Source organism: Hippoglossus stenolepis, chromosome 11 (genome assembly GCF_022539355.2).
Source record: "Hippoglossus stenolepis isolate QCI-W04-F060 chromosome 11, HSTE1.2, whole genome shotgun sequence".
Lineage (NCBI taxonomy): Eukaryota > Metazoa > Chordata > Actinopteri > Pleuronectiformes > Pleuronectidae > Hippoglossus > Hippoglossus stenolepis.
In genome coordinates this window covers 16,441,643-16,459,077 of record NC_061493.1, presented here as the reverse complement: position 1 = coordinate 16,459,077, position 17,435 = coordinate 16,441,643, and the positions used below count along the sequence as shown (strand labels likewise).

The 17,435-nt window shown below is 40.9% G+C and overlaps 1 protein-coding gene across 9 annotated transcripts in view; it reads right to left on the bottom strand.

Moving 5' to 3' along the window:
* asic1c (acid-sensing (proton-gated) ion channel 1c) overlaps positions 1–17,435 on the bottom strand; it is an 89,612-nt gene that overhangs the window by 6,113 nt on the left and 66,064 nt on the right. For 7 of the 9 annotated variants that reach the window (XM_035171386.2, XM_047342061.1, XM_047342063.1 and 4 more), the window contains 7 exons: positions 8,182–8,332; positions 6,925–7,052; positions 1,808–1,958; positions 1,643–1,699; positions 1,056–1,209; positions 745–836; positions 295–374 (listed from right to left, as the gene is read on the bottom strand). In XM_035171386.2, the coding sequence (XP_035027277.1) occupies positions 295–374; positions 745–836; positions 1,056–1,209; positions 1,643–1,699; positions 1,808–1,958; positions 6,925–7,052; positions 8,182–8,332 (813 nt within the window). Of the gene's footprint in view, positions 1–294; positions 375–744; positions 837–1,055; positions 1,210–1,642; positions 1,700–1,807; positions 1,959–3,803; positions 3,932–6,924; positions 7,053–8,181; positions 8,333–17,435 lie in introns of all 9 variants that reach the window. The other 2 variants (XM_047342062.1, XM_035171388.2) reach the window with 1 other exon arrangement.

The following is a 17,435-nucleotide window of genomic DNA, read 5'->3' as shown; positions in this document are numbered from 1 at the left end:
ACATCAATATTTCCCAATCTAAATATTGCTAATGAGCTTTTAAAGGTTCAGTGTGTAGAATTCAGGGACATCTAGTGGTGAAGTGTCATATTGCAGCTGGATACCCCTCACCTCACCCTCCCCTTCCAAACAATAAATGAGAACCTGTGGAAACCTTCAGATGTCATACATTTTATTTTATATTCAATTTCTGCCAATAGATCCCTTTCCCCTAAATCTTACACACAGGACCTTTACGTTTGGTACATTGAGACATAAATAAAGAGAAGTAATACTTGGTATTTCAACTTTTACCTCATATAGGTAGTCAAATATTTCCAGTATTGTTAAAACACTGGCTCCTATGAACAGCCCCATCTGACCTCCAATGTCACCTACAGAGAGACAGAAGAACAGAAACTGTATGGGCAGGTACAACAACTGAACAATGGAGTGTGTGTGTGATGCTGTTCCCCACGCTGTCACTTTTAATTCAGTATCTCTCTAAATAATCTGTGCCGAACAGTCAAAAGGCTCCATCCAGCCCCGACTGCTCATTAGACCCAAACCCGACTGCCCTTGCGAGAGCATCAGATTATGAAAATGTGCTCAGCCAGTTTCACGACTTCAAAGAGGGAGAACCTCAAAGCACCAGGCGTGAAGACACGTTGTGAAATGTGCAGCGGCGGCCCGCTGAGAGCGCCGATACCGAGGTCGGCCACGTTCATTCTGTCACAATGAGCCGCGAAACTGCGAGAATCTTACCGAGGAGCCCCGCGATTTCATAGGCCTTCTTCTGCTCAATCTTCTCGTAATTCAGAGCCTCGAAAAAGATGTCCAAGACCATAATGTTTTCTCTGGAGGGACGACAGAGAAGAGCACACCCACAAGATTGTATTTCTGTTAATACACCGGATCTCACATTTCCTGGATTTAACCGTCATTCATTATTGTTAAATTGAAGGTGAACGATGGAGACTCGGGTCATGCTAGTCCACAGTAAATCCATACATCAACAGAAAAAAAAGAAAAGAGGGCATTACCTGAGAAACTCACTACTGTTCAATGATACTTACCCGATATATTGCTCAGTTTTGTTGAATTTCTTAGCCAGATACTTAGCGGAGGCCTTACTGGGGATCTTAACCATGGACAGCTCCTTGCCATAGCGGGTCATGTTGCAGGGCGTCTGACAGACACAGTAATCGTTGTCTTTCTCTACCAAAAAATCTGTGGAGGATCAAAGTCATTCAAACACAGTGTGATATCTGCGAGGAATCAAACAACGAGACGCTCTCAAAGTCTCTGCTAAAAATATCTCTTCAAGCTACAATCGCTGCCATCGTTCACTTTCCATGAAAGCAAATAATGACTGAAGCTGTGAGAGGAGGGAGAAGGGAAAAGCGCTGTGGGATTTATTTGATATCAGCGAAGCGTGGACGAATCACAAATCTCGCTAATGGGATTTTTTAAACAATAATTTTACCTCATTATTTTGCTTCTACACTGTCTGAGATGAAAGTCATTCCAAGTTAAATCTGCAGAGGTTTTTATCTAGAGGATTAAAATAGTCTCAAGGCTCTGCTGTGGCTCAATTCAGACATTAATGCAACTATCACTCTAATATGGACATACATATAGAGAGCAGTGTGTGTGGGCTCACCTAAAGCCGGGTCAGCACAGTCTTTGTACTGTTCAGGTGTGCAAACTGTAGAAGTCCCTGTTTGAAATAAATTAAAAATAGTTAATGCATCAAATATAAAAACACCACAGGAGGACATAAAACGTATATCTGCCACATTTGTCACTGGTCAGCGATAATTCATACCCGGCATGTGAACCATCCTGCAGTTGCAATTCTCCAGCAGGTAGCGGGTCTCACAGTCAATACGGCAGGCGGTGATGCTGTACGTGGAGAAGTACTCAGAGTCTATGGGAGTAGACTTGCAGTCGCCCCACGGCGGAGGGAGGTACTGAAGCTGAAAAGAGCGAACGGCACACGTTTCCCCTCAGTATATGAGCTCACAGGATTACAAACGATAAAAAAAAAAATAGCATAGTGCAGGTAAAGCAGAAGTACAAAAAAAAGAGAGTGCAACAAGCTGACAAAAAAAAACAACCAAAAATGTCATGAAACGTAACAAAAACCACACAGTTAAATGAAAATGTGCACTGAGACAATATCGGCACAAAAAACGTCCAGTGAGAACAACATTATTGCTCATGTGTAGCAGCAAGCAGACGTCATGCAGAACATCACTAATGCAGGTCTAGTCCCCGGTAGGAAGCAGAGTACCATGGGAGTAGAGACAGGCTTAATAGAAATCTGTAAAATGTGTAGTTTCAGACAGGACACCACAACCAATGGACAAATCGTTTACAATCCTGAGAAATGAAACTCAGAACCGTAAATAAACAGTTTACACTTTTCAAATGAACAATCCAATGAATTGAACAGACATTATACAGTGCAAAACATTAACAAGTAGAACATTTAATAGGTCTTATAATGCTAACTAAAGTTTTTTTTTACTATTTAAATTTCCCCGTCTACACCCATGAGAGTTCATTACCGCACTACTCTGAAAGGCCTGTGGATTTAACAATGGGTTGAGAATATACAGAGTATCTTCAGCTTACAGTCTCATTAGAGGTGAAACTCTCATTAAAAAGGTGAAGAGCAGGTCACATTTATGAGTAACTCTGGGAATTCTAAACGAACCCACTAATGAGGACTATTTAATGACTGTTTAAGGTTTTGGTTCACTCTAAATATCAAACCCATGGCCCTCCTCTTGTAGCTTCAGCCATGTTTGCACGCAATCTGTTCGGAACTCTCTTCAGCATTTTAAAGGAACTATTTTTTGGGGAGGGGCTATAAACTGAACACAGTGACATTTAACCACACGCAAGACTTTCAGCTCCCTTTAAAAGTCTTGTTTACAGCAACTTATGGTAATGAATGCCGACTACACATTGCTCACGACAGAAATGAGGCAATTATTTATGAGGGACACCGATGCTTGCTCGGGCATTTGAGCAAACGGCACTAATTGCGGCGGGTGCTCGCCAGCGATCGATGCCAGCGGCCTCCTCCTGACAAACTTCACAGGGAAACGATACTGCTATTGTCACATTAGGGTTCGCCGTAATTCCCAATCATCTCCGGCAGCTCTAAGCGGGCTCACTCTGACGGCCTAGCGGTCATTTAGTCGATGCGGAGTGACGGAGACAGAGCACAATTCACTGAGGAGGTGGACTTAAAAGTGGCAAACATGATTAAGCCTTTATTGAATTCCATTTCTAGCCCACAGACTCTCATAACTGGAGTTACACTGGAAATAAAACACTCGTGCAATAAATGTGAGACTCCAAAACTGGTGCCAGGGTCCCCGTGGGTAATAGAAAATAACAATCTAATGCATCACATTGTCTGGTAAACGAGGTTAAGGAGCAGCCCAGAGGATCGACTCGATGACAGTGAGTGTTAAACGTACAATGACAGCGAGAGGGTAAAGCCAAGCAACAGCTCTGATGGAGATACGGACTCGGATGAATGGCTTAAAGCTGGGATGAAACACATTAGCTGCTTTTTAATTATATCTGATAAACAGAGAAGACAATGACCACAAGGAGGGACTGCAGATGTTCAGCCACACAGAGGGGGGGTGGATGGATCCATTCCTTTTGGGTAAGAGGGGCAGCAGATGAAACTATGAAACTTGATGGTGGGTGTGTAGCCATTTAACAATGGTAATTTATTTATGTTTTTGTTAATTTATTCATTTGTCGACATGCAGCAAGCCCAGACAGTCATACGCTACCCTCTGCTGTTGGGTGGAAACAAACGTTTGGAAGCCAGGGGCGACCCCGAAGCCCAGCTCGTGGAGGAAAGGAGGCTCTGACTGAGAGTGAAGCTGTACCTTTATGCCGGCCTCATAGGACGTCTCATCTAGGGTGAGGGGTGAGGGAACACAGCCCACATCAGTATCAAAATAAATGAGAGGAGCAACAGCAAGATTCGGGACAGAACATGGTCAAACCCTTCGTCCGCACAGACGGCCTGTTGTCAGAATAGCAACAACACTGCCACAGCGCCGAGTGGCGTGTGACAACTCTGCAGTGTTGTGGGTGGTCATTCAGCCTTTCTCCATCACATCACAACCATCACATGATTCTAGAGAAAACATTTGATGGTGCAGTTTTCATTTCTGGCTCACAAGTCACAGCCTGTTATTACCTGCGTCAGGGACTTTGTGTTTTCACCCCTGTGCAGTTTGTTAGTTGGTTTGTTTGTTACACAAAAACAACTGGATGGATTTCCATGAAACATGGAGGACAGATGTGGTAAGGGTCAAGGAAGAACCCAATAAATGTAGTTGAGGATCCATATCAGGGGGCGGATCCAGGGCTTTTTTCCTTCTTTTCTTTCTTTAACGTTGTGAAAGGCGTTTTATACATTTTCACTGATTTCCTTGTTAAAAAATATCAATCATAATAAGGGAACTGATATCAATGGGTGTTTGTTTGTTAGTTAGCAGGATTACGCAAAAACGACTGGATGGATTTTCATAAAATTGTTGGTGGGATGCGCAACACCAAGAAAGAACTTGTTAAATTTCGGAGTAGATCAGCATCAGGGGGCAAATCCAGGAATTGTCTTTTCACTTTCTATAACATTGTGAGATGTTTTTCAACATTTCTGTTGATTTCTCAGAGAATAATTCATTGATTTTGTTTGATTGTGCAATTTGGTGCAGATCCAAATGAGGAAATGTGGTTTCATAGGGAGACTGTAGGCCTTGGTGGTGGTTTGCAGTCTAGTTGAAAATTGTATTCATTCCTTTGACAGACTTTCACAAAAATATTGTCTCGAAATCATAAGTGTTTCTTCCAGCTGTCTGTCATTACTCTGAGAGCTGTGTCACTGCACTTCTACTGGAGACTGACTGAAATTACAACTGGCCAGACTTTTATGACAGCTTAATTAATTCAGGCCGTAAACACGTCTCTTAGCTGTCACTGGGGTGGGCGCTCGTGTCGTGATTATAAATGACATCTCGCGCACTTTGGCGTTCTGGAGGAAACTTCTGCGACGGTGATTAACCAGACCAGATTCACAGCTCGGAGATGGCTGAATGATGATACACTCGGAGCAGTTTGCAGCATTTGTACAGAGAGAAACAGAAAAGAGAGAGAGAGAGAGACACACATATTGTACATTCAAAAATACATGAAATAAAATTTGTCATCTTTGTGGTGTCCAAGTGTCTGTTTCATGAGCCCAAACCTGCTGCCTCCGTCATCCCATGTTATTCTGCTCAAAGAGGGGTGGAGCTTTTATTTGCATAATTTCTCTCATGCTCGGGAACTGACCAAGACCGTTAACTTTCGGAGCAAAATCATTTAAATTAGGCTTGATTGATTCTTAAAGCAATGAATAAGATTTACTGCTGGAGTATCCATTACTTCAATACATCCCAGGGGCTGATTATGTGGTATAAATATTAATAAGCCTGCAGCACATACATAAATACACGTGATGTCAGAGGTAGTTGCTGAAATTTCTTCCTTGGGTTTTGCTGTTTGATGGGATACTTTTCTGTCACTGCTTCCTTTTGGAAATCAAAGACTAGTGTTTGGCTCGTGCACTATTCTAGCATAAGAGACACAATGTTGTCTTGGCAACATCACATAACTGCTGTACATTTTCATTAGATCTGGATAGGAAATCCATGGCTGCTCAGTATTACGACCTTCCACACAGGTTTTCCCGATCAATTCAGGCTCTACTATAGTTATTACTTTCCATCCTGCCCTGGCAGCAGTGACGGGACAGTCGAGGACCGGGTGCTAATTTTATTTTACGGTCAACCCGCCTGCCGCAGGCTCTTTCTGCTTCTCTTGATATTGTGCGCTAAAACACCCTTTTTACAGTGTCCTTAAATCATGATACATCTCAAAATGTCTCTTCAAAATAGCCAGGGGGTGCAGAAATAAAATAATATGATGACAGGTGCACCTTCTTTCAATAGTCAAATTTGTCACCAAAAATATATAAATAATTCCATTATCTCTCCCTCAGGATACAGTGAGTCAATTATTTATTGTAAGGATCTGAAGCCGTTACCACGAGATCATATAATTTTAAAATCCTTCATAATTTTTTAGGTTGTTCATTTTAAATTAGGTTGATTTACTAAAAGATATAATATGTACCAATTCTTCATTAAAGTGACTTGTGTACTTACATTATCCAACAATGTTTAAATGTTTATGGGCAATAGTGGTAAAGACAACCACTCCCATGATCCTATGCTGCTTAACAACATCAAACTAAGTAACTTTCCTTATTGTTTTGATTGAGACACCTCCAGCAGTGGAAGTTACGTTTTGTACATGTTTTAGATCATAAATATCTGCTGTGTGAAATCCTTTCGTCTCTACCACAGCTTTTCTCTGCCTCCTCTGTAACTGTGCCACTCGAGACCATTTTCACAGCATTTAAATAGCTGTATTCATATTTTCATACATTCACTTCTCCCAGACGGGCTCAGTATGAAGAATCAAACACACACTCTGCCAGATATTTTGCCGTCTGTATGGTCTGAGGTTATTTGGCTCTGATAAGCACAGTATGCTCGTCTGCTTGCATCCATCCACTTGGCTCTGCTCTACCAATGTTCCTTGGCTGCTGTAATTCGTCAGTTTCATTTATCGTGCCCGGACCCGCTGGATGTTTATTTAACACTTTCACTCACTGCACATTCCCCACACAAGATTAATCACAGATCTGACTTTGCTCCGGGCTCTGTGACACAGAGGTAATGGGCAGTGGCTTGGAAAGGATTTGGCGACAAACACGAAATGAAGCAGAGCAAAGGAAAAAAAAAAAGAGGAAGAAGAAGGTTGAGGTTGCAGGGGAGGAGGCTGAACGTTAGGTACCAGTTGCTGCTGACATGACACAAAAGTTTGAAAACCAGGGGCCACACCAAATCCCAGTTGGTCAATGAAGGGCGGCTCATCCTGGCTGTGGATCTGAACCTTGATGCCTGCTTCGTAGGAGGTCTCATCTGTGGATACAGCACGCCAGAACATGTAACACAAGGTGGTTGCTTATGGAAACCCGCTTTGTGGGGAGTGATGCTGAGATGGATGGGAGAGTTTATAGACCCCATGATAGAAGCTAATGAGAGAGAAATACTCATATTTTAGTGTAACAGAATGTAATAGTCTATAGGTTTGTTGACAAAGTTCCCTGTGACTTCACATCCGTCCCATTCTTGTGAATATCGGAGGAACGCCTGCAAGGACTTTCATTACATATGACATCATAGACTGTAAATAAAGACGGATGTTATCACAGCTCCCACAAATGAAGCCAAATCATCTTGATTACCCCCTGCTGGCTGTGTAGGTCAATAACCCTGCCTCCTCCATGTTAGTGGATGGTACGTGGACCAAACCTAAAACATCAAAGTACGCTAAACTATGGTTTCTGACATTTTAGGTTGTTCTTATCACACTGATGTTTGTTCAAGTGCTCATTTTCCCAGTAAGTTTGGTCTTAATAAGTTATTTGATGCTGAGATGGTCTATTGGCGGGACCTTGCTACCGTGGCTCCACTCCATGATCTTACTGCCAAAACTCTGGATCCAAAGGACCTCAAAGCGCAAGATGGCGGCCCCTGTATGCAAAATAGTTTGGCTTCATTTTTGTAAAACAGGAGGAAGTGGAGACTCGTCGTCCATCTTTATTTACTGTCTATGTCTGACACAAACATCCACTTTTGGTCAAGGATTAAGTGATTACAATTTGGTTAAAAGGGTTAAAGGTCATTGTCACTCAGACCACACAAAACATGTTGTTCTGGACATTAATCAGCTGTTTTAGACAAAATAGAATAAAATGATGATCTGATGATATTTTATTTTGCTTTATCATAACATGTAAAGGTCAACTTCACTGTGACATCTCCAAAAACACTTTTCTGGTCATCCAAAGACATAACTCAAAGGCTCAGTGATTTATCTAACTCGAGTAGTAGTAGTAGTAGGCAGTAATTCTAGTTTTCTATATGAAGTGACACATTGACATACAGTAATATAGGGATTTACAGCTTAAACAAACAAAATGGAGGAGTCTCCACATAACTGTTGCACAAGATAACATCTCAGAATGGTACTCAGAGCTGCACTGACCTGTCTCTCCCCAGACAGGGAGGTATTCATCCTGCTGGATATCCAACATGATCTCCAGGCCGTTCCCGGTGCCACCTTTTAACGTGGTCAACAGAGGGTTGCCGTCTAATCCCGAGTTGAACGTGTAGCATTTTCCGTAGCGTGTGTAAATCTGTAAAGAAAAAACAAGGACAGAGAGAAAAACAGGAGTATAAATAAGAAGTCAAACCTTTAACATTGTGCTTTGGTAAACTGTGTAAGAGTACAGGATGTATAAATGTCAGCCTGTAACTGTGCAGGACAGGTAATCATTGCAGAGGGGAACACTACTGGCTTTAAACAGGCACCTGGCTCTGATTTGAGGAATTAATGGGAGCTCTCCAAGCAGCAGCAGCAGCAGCTATCAATCTCCACCCAATTTCACTCTAAATTTCCCCGGAGTCATTTATAGTGAACGTACTATTTTAGTGCCATTAAAGAGTAAACATCGGCGGTGGGAGTTAAATCGTGTTTAAAAACACTTGACTGACAAACATCTTAGGAGACTGAACCTGTGCCAGTGAAGCTCATTGGATCTAAACAATTGATGTGTTGGTTTCACTCACATCAAATATCTGTTTGATTTAATTACTCCAACCGGGTTGAGTCATTTATTTTCAGCTTTTACACTCAAGCACTCAGCACTCGACAGACTTGACAGATATTTTTCGATTTTATGTTTTTTCCCTGTGATTAGAAAATGATCCCTCCTGCCAAACAAGTAGAAATAAATCTGTACTATGATTAGAAATGCTGACATTTCAAATTGAACTCACTCTACGGTTTGGATACAGACTGAATACTTCTTAATACAGTTTAATTTAAGAAAACTTATACAAGATACAAGTCTACCAATTGAAGATACTAGACCTTAATTATTGGTAGCTACATTTCAAAATTACATTTCCAGTTGCTAAAAAAAAGATCTTTAATTGACTTCATCTAACATTTCATAAATCATCCAGGTCTTCTAAATATTCTTACCTACCAAAAAGCAACGCTGCACTTGGAAACTATTCAGACCCCTCCACTTTTTTCATATGTTGCTATGTGTATTGACTACAACTGTGGTATTTAATTGTTTGGACATGATAAGGAAAGACACACTCAGTAGAGCACATACCTCTGCCTATAGGTGCAATAGTCCCCTTAAATTCAATTAAGCTGCAACAAATTGCTCACACTTAAATGTCAAAAAACACAGAATCGTACAATGTTTTAGAGAGTGAAAGAAAAAACCTGGATCTGCCCCCTGATCGAGATCTGCACCATAAATTGAATGGGTTCTTCCACCTGTACCACATCACTCCACCAAGTTTCATGGAAATCTTTCCATTAGTTTTTACTAACAGACAAACAAACCAATCAATAAACAGCTGACAATGAATATCAGAGCAACAAACCAAATTTCAGGTGTCATATAAAGTGTCTTATGTCAATGTGTTTTCATTATGGGGTAATGTAGAGATCAATGAGGGGACAATACAAATTTAAACCATTTTGGAATAAGGCTGCAACATAAGAAAAGGAAGGAATCCATCTAATGTTAAATCTCTTTCAGTATCCAGCCTGGTGAGGTTGTGGTTTCAAGCCCTGCTGGAAAAAACTCGAGCACTAAGGGGATGGCAAAGCTGATCTCTTGAGATCAGAGTCAGTGTTCCATGTCCAGACTCGGACAGACTTGCGTACAGCTCAGACAGATAACTGAGCCCTGCTCCTTTCCACCTGCTGGCTAAATAATGAGGTCTGCAGAGTGAGCAGAAGCCTAGAGTCTAACCAGTGACTGTTATTAAAGGGTAGATAGAAGAGGAGCCTTATTCAGTCACGACACAGACACAACACATGGTGCTTAAGATGTAAACCCACATATTAAATACAAATTATGATCCAAATCTGGCTGATATTAGCAGTCACAGTCCAGCTGAAGCTGTCACAGTTACATGCTTTTAATCACTGATATCTAGAGAATTTCCAGTGGATGTTCAGATTTGCGTCAGGTTTGTGTTTTAAATCTACAAGCGTGTTCCCCCAGCAATTATTTTCCCTGCTGTAGAAATAAATTTGTCACTCTGCTTCTCACTGCAGACGTTTCACCATTTCGTCTTGTGAGGATTCTGACACTAAAAGCTGCCAGTGTGTGTTGATTTATTTAGATATATTAGGAAAATCACCATCTGGAATAACGTCCTCCACTTCCTTCGTGCAGCATTTACTCAAAGGGTACAATACTCTTCCGCCTGGTGTTTGAAATGGAGAAACTCGGCTGTATTTTTGAAGCACGACCATCTATTTACATGCCCTCCAGATGTTTAATTAGAGAAGCTAAAATTGTAATTTGGATTGATTTACGATGTCTGAATAATTGATGTTCTAATTTTTCCTCCTTAATGTCGTTGTCACGGTTTATAAACCTGGCAACTCAAGACCTCGCCCCGCGTGAATATCGCTGAATGAGAAACTTCAAAATCTGTGAGGTAGATTGTCATTGATGGTGACATTGATTTTTCACCACAATGTGTAGTTCAGGCTGTGTTTGTTTCCTCTGTCGAGTCTTTGAAGACTTCGGGTTTAAAAATTCACAAGCTGTCATGTCTGAGAGGCAAAAACAGGACAGGCTTGTTTGCGGCTTTGAAACATCAACACCTTAAAACATGCCGAGAGAACGCCTGCTGGAGGGAGCGTTGTCAAATGCTCCCATGAATTATTAATACACCTTGTGAACAACATTCATATCCACACCTGACAAACACCATCTTTCTTTCTCGTACATACAGTGCTGAAGTTTTTGTAGGTGCACGATTCCCCACGAAACCTGCACTCCAGCAGCATGTCCTGCAGCTGGTGGCCGAGGCGTCCCATCATCTCAGTGGTGTCGATGCGGTAATCGGGGGCCGGGGTGTAGTTGGTGAAGTCCAGCAGGCTCAGGAGACCCTGTTTGTGGCTGTCCTTCAGAATGGACAGGCCCCGCTCCATCACTGTGTGGTTGGGATACATGAGGTCCATCCAGTAGCCGCTGTGGTAGAGGTCGTCCTTGGTCAGATTGGACACACGGAAAACGTTCTTATTGCAGAAAGTAACAGCTGGGAAGGACATGTTGTGAGCCCACACCATGTAGATCTTGGTGATGGCCGGGTAGGACATCAGGTATTGGATTCGATTCCAGGACCAGGTGGCGAGGAGACTCAAACACACAAAAAAGGCCATGATCCAGATGACACGCTGCGGTTTGGACTTGTCCGGAGAGAAGATGAACTTCAAACCATGGATCTTGGTCCTCGTTATAAAAGCCACTGTGATCTCTTTCATCGTTGTTTTCAGCGAGCCGCCCTCGTTGTGGTTTTGGGGAGTTTTTTCCTGGGCATCATTTAGTTTTTGTGGCCCCAGGGCGATTGATTCGGATGTGGGTGCTTTGACCATAATTGCTTGAGCCAAGGCAGGTGCTTCTTTAGCAGACGCAGTTTCTCAGTAGCCCACCACAGACCTCCCTCATTCACACACTGGGGCTTTCTCCACAACCATCTCCAGGCTTATTTATCAAAAAATGTCCAGGTAGCAGCGGAGTCCTACTATGCAGCTGTCCCACTGTTCAGGCTTGAAAAGGTATCAACAAAGGAGGTGTGGTCCTTAGGGGAGGTAAAATTGATTTACATAATGATTCCTTTATGAGAGAAACAGCTGAATCACTCCATTAACAAAAACCATCAAGCATAACCATCACCAGTCCTTCATCAATATATAAATGGCCGTGAAAATTCCAGATGTAGGCGACGGCTTCACTCACAGAGGCAATCACTTTTGAAAATCCGGTGAGGCTTACCCCTGTTGCTCAGATCTTTCACTCCTCCATCTCCCTCTCCACTGCCAGACAATACTTGCAGATTTCGCTGGGTTCTCTCTTTGTGCAGTAGCTGCCCCGAAATACAACTCCTCCCTTTTCCCACAGATTGAAGAGATGCTTTTTAGTCTGTTGACTTGCAGCCTGCAGAAAGGAGTAGAAAGCTTGTTGCCCCTCTACACACACTCTCTCTACAGTCGAATGGAGAATGAGGTGGAGCCAGTGGATGAAATTGTTTTCCTCCGGTGATGAAGTAGACCTCCAATGGTAAAGAGAGGCGGGGGGAGGTATCAATCAAAGTAGAAATAATTGTGATAAAGAAATTGTCCAACCTGAAAAAAGGATGAAGTCTGAAATTTTTTATTTTTTTTATCTGCAGCTCAGTCATGAATCAATATATATATATATATATATATATATATAAACGATAACTGAGGGGAGGCAGCTCGTATGAGAAAAAGCACGGCAAAATGCAGTTGAAAATGTGTGAGAAATACGCCGTTATAGAACATTTTCTAGTTCTTTTTTGCCAGTTTCAAATATAATTTCAGGAATGTAGCGTAATGAAGTCTGACATTCTGCGGCATGCAGATGTGGCACTGGCTGATATTAAAGGTGCTTTGCTCCATTTATGTGAGGCAATCAGAGGATTCAGCTTGGCAGAGAGCTCAGCTTCATACCGAGATGATTTTTTTTATTATGTTAGCTGGAATCACTCCAGTTTGTAATGTGAATATTGGCTGGGTAACCTGATCACAGCTGTGGTGATATATTGCTGTAGAAACTGATTCACAAAAGTGGGGGAATAAACGTACTTCCAGGAGAGGGGATCATTTTGGAATTACATACATTTGACTATAATAAGTGGATTTGATCCAGTTTAAATATGAGCAGAAATAGGGTGGAAATGACTTGTAGGCAATGGAGTCTGAATTGAACCAACTGGATTGATTTACAAATGTCAGGAATTGCCAGAACTGATGTGTCGGTGTCCAACATTTAAATCTTTAAAGCTGCAGCTATGAAGACTTGACAATGAGGTGACAAATAAAAGTTTTATGGAATAGTGCCCTACTTTTTGTTGTAGGGATCATAAGGTTGATATGACTTCTGTGTGCACCCAATATGAATCTGTAGATAAACATGGATGATATGACAGCTCCCAAAAGTGAAGCCAAAGCATCTTGATCGCCACCTGATGGCGGGCTGCAGTATTGGTCATGAACCTTGCCTCCTCTATGTTAGTTGATGGGACATGGGCTTCACTAAAAGGTCAAAGTATACGTCAAATTTTTTTTTTCAAAGATGAGACTAACTCTCGATTGATCAATGCAAGTGTCTCAGCAGGATGTTGCTACGGCGGATCCACCATGACAGAATATGGCTTCAAAAGACGTCTTAAGTGGAGACTCGTCGCCCATCTTTATATACAATCTAGAGCTAGCTGACTGTTAGCTTAGCATAGACCAGAAGCAAGTGAAAACAACTAACACGGCTCTGCACTGCACCAAAATATATTTCCAGCATATGACTTTCAGCAGCAGTATCCCTATTTATGTATTGATGAAACACACAAGCAATAACGTTTTAATTAGTGAGCACTAGAGGTGCAGGAGGGGACCGGCCAGTCCAGCTGTTTGACTCTTTACACACTTTATGGGCTTTTAAACTGACCTAATAGTCGTTAGATTCATGTACAGACAAGACAGAGGTATCAATTTTCGCATTTATTCTAAGCGCAGAGCAAATAAACATTACTAATTATTACTTTAGGACCAAGTAGGGTAGGGTTATGAATTTAAAAATCCTCATCTGAATATTATTTGGCTGAAAATATGTTTTGCTCTTTTGTTCCGTGAGAGAAAACATGTTTTCCTTTCTTTTCCCTTCGCTGCTGTTAAAAACCATCGGGCTGCTTTAAAATGTCAACAATCGCCACTGATTTATCCGTGCTGCCTTTTTCATTGACATGTTTTGTCCTGTTAAATTACCGCTCTGCAACTTAAATGCCAAGTTTTCATCACACTGGGGTAATATAATAAAAAAAAACACAGCTATGCGTTAGTGTAAAGGAGGAGAAGTGTGCAGAGGAGAAAGGAGGATTGTGATTAGAATATGAAAATGTAATTGAAGGCCATCATCACCTGCTGTGACACACGTTTAGTATTCACATGTGAATGTCACTCAGCACAGGAGGATAAATTCTATAAAATGTAATTTTCAGCCTTTAATAGAATTACTAAAAAGTCAAACTGTAGACTTGGGATGATTAAACACAGTGCGTCTTCTTTTGCTGCAAATCACTATTTGGCAAAAATGTATTTAAATAAGATGATTATATCAAAACATTTAAATTCATTTCCAGTCAATTTAATTGCAACCGAAAAATGATCCGCTCATAACAGAGGCAGTTAAACAATGCCGAGCAGTGTTCTCTGTGTTCAGAGGTTAACGCTCTGATAACGTTAATGAAGGTCTGGATGCTGAAAAATAAAGAGAAGCCAAAGTAAAAGTTCCAGTTGTTTTCCCTCTGTCCACATTCAGGGCAACAAAATTACCTAATTGTCTGAACACAGCCCCTTACAACTACTGTACATCATGTCTGAAAGATGCTTATTTCTTCCTGGCTGCCTTTATAGCCCTTTATGTTTGAACCTGTTTATTCTTAAGATAGGGGTTTGTTGATTGTAGGATTACAGACTCTCTCTCTGTTAGAGACTAAAGCGAACAAAGAGCTTGGGTTTTTGCATTATCGAAAATAACAAACTCAGTTTAGGACAAAATAAAGCAACACAAAGAGAGGACAAATCTTACCGCTGCATGAGCAACAGGCGAGTAAATAACTCCAACAATACCAGCTTATCTGGCTAACTGGTTTCTCCTCCTATTGACCAGCTGCATCAATTTCCTCTATTCTTGGTTTCTTTGGAAAATCTGTCAATAGATATGAGGCACATTTAAGTGGTGAGTTAATTGCTTGAGCTCATTTGTCCTATACAAGCCCAGTGGAGGCTAAGGGGGCTGTGTGTGTGTGTGTGTGTGTGTGTGTGTGTGTGTGTGTGTGTGTGTGTGTGTGTGTGTGTGTGTGTGTGGGGGGTTCTCTATCTCCGAATGGTCCCTCGTCAGCAGTTTGAACCAAATCGCATTTCATCACACTGCAGCTCCATGGGTCACATACTGGCAAGGCATGAGAATCACCATTAGTCTTTTGAACATGTGCTCTCTGGAGCAGCAGCTCTCCACCCATATGTACTCAGGCTCAGCATTTTACTGTGTGTGGTGCATTCAGCAACAAATATGATGTGTTTGTCAATATTCTGCACTTGATTCATTACTTTATTATTATTCTAAATTATCAACAGGACTTGAGATGCATGCTGAACATTCATTTGATAGAAAGTGAATGTGCTGTATATCTAAAAAAGAGGTGTTGAGGTCTATTATTCTACTACTAAGAATAGTAATAACAACAATAAAATAGCCAAACATTAACTATTTTTGCCACTTGGGGGCAGTGCTACTATCTGAAAACGCTGCATCTCTGAGATATCATTAACTCATAATGTTGCCATGGCTAGCTGTTACTATTTTTCATTTTTATAAATGTGTTTTTACTGGGCTATGAGTCTGAACATCAGTTTGGAGTCACCTTATAACACTGATTCTTACACAATGACATTCGTACACTGGCAGAGAGAGAGCTCAACACTCTGCAAATTGAGAGAACACCTGCAGATAGAAAAAACATGCAAGTAGAAAAAACACGTGCAAATTAAGAAAACATCTTCATCAATTTGACGACACGTGCGCTGCAAAAAGTCTCAACACGCTGCAAATGGAATTGAGCTACAGCTGGGTTCATCTCTTTTTTGGGTCCCTTGGAAACATTTCCAGGGTTGTTTTCGCTATTTGCAGCACATGTTCTAAAAAATGAATGTGTTGTGACTAATTCCAGCGCACGTGTCATCAAATTGATGTTTTCTTAATTTGCCCATGTTTTTTTTCTATTTGCATGTGTTCTATGTTTAGTGCTGAATAGACAGTGTACTATGACATTATTGGAATTTTGTTGTTGTTGTAAATAACAGAAAAATTAGAATAATGTCATAGACAGTGTACTATGACATTGTTGGAATTTTGTTGTTGCTGTAAACAACAGAAAAATTTGACGATAGAAGCTAAATGCTCTGATGAGCTGAGGTAAACTGATAATAGCTCTTTTCAACTATTTTCACATCGAACATAATCATTTTCTCCATTGTTAATATAAATAATGAGGAATACTTGAATGAAGTTCTACCAATGTCCTGGTACATGTTTTCCTTTTCTTCAGCAGAATCAATGACGTGCTGGAGTACGGATGAAAGAACAAGGCAGTGAACTGCCGACTTCTGTGTGAACATGAATTCTGTATATTTCCCCAGCACCTGTATTATTGGAAACAACCTCTACAAGTGTATAAAGTCTGGAGGTTGGAGGTTTTTCCAATTCACTCTATGAAATTGGGAAACAGCAAAGTTTCCCAAACTGGTGCAACACTCTGCAATTGTGTTTCTGCACTGTAACACGCTGAACTTTTGGCTTAAACTTTACTCTCTCCAACGTTTCTAAAACTTGTTTATTTGCTAAATCAATTTGCAAAATCACTAATTTAATTAAAATAACTCAAGCACAATGTTGCATTTATGGAAGAATATAAAGTGCTTGGGGCAAAAGTTAATGATCTTTCTTCTCTATAAAATGACTGGCCTCCTTTTCTGAAAACACATTTCTGCTGCTCCCAGGCTGTCATTGTTATCTTCCAAACACGTTTCATCTTTGTCTCAGTATTCAAGCATGTAATTAGAGAATCATGGCGCAATAAAATTTATCAAGCAGAAATACAGAGCAGCTGATTGCAGTTTGATGGAAAAGAAAAGAAGAACTATTTAAAGACCTGTTTTTTTTTTTACATTTGAGACGATACTTTGGACCGTGAGACTGACGGGAAGTGACACTAACCATCCTCTTTTATGTTGAAGCTGAGCTGAGCCCCAAAGGTCTCATTAGAAGAGTTTTAACTGAGAGAAGGGAAGAAATCCTTCAAGGCCCAGTGAGACTGCTCAGCACCAAATAAAATCCTGGCAGCAATTAGATGCACATCAGAAACACACCCTGACGACAAAAGCAATGAAATAAATAAAATAAAACCTGTTTCTAACGTTAACATCCACTTCCTGTAGAGCTGAGCAGAGTGGTCGACTCATGAATTAGAAGAAAAACTGAAAATTAATCCAGAACAATTTAATAAATGTTATAAAAATATATGGTGACCGTCTAAGTATTATATGACACATATATATATAGTATATACATGTACATGATGACAAAGTGAATATATTTGGCTTTTGGACTGAAAAGA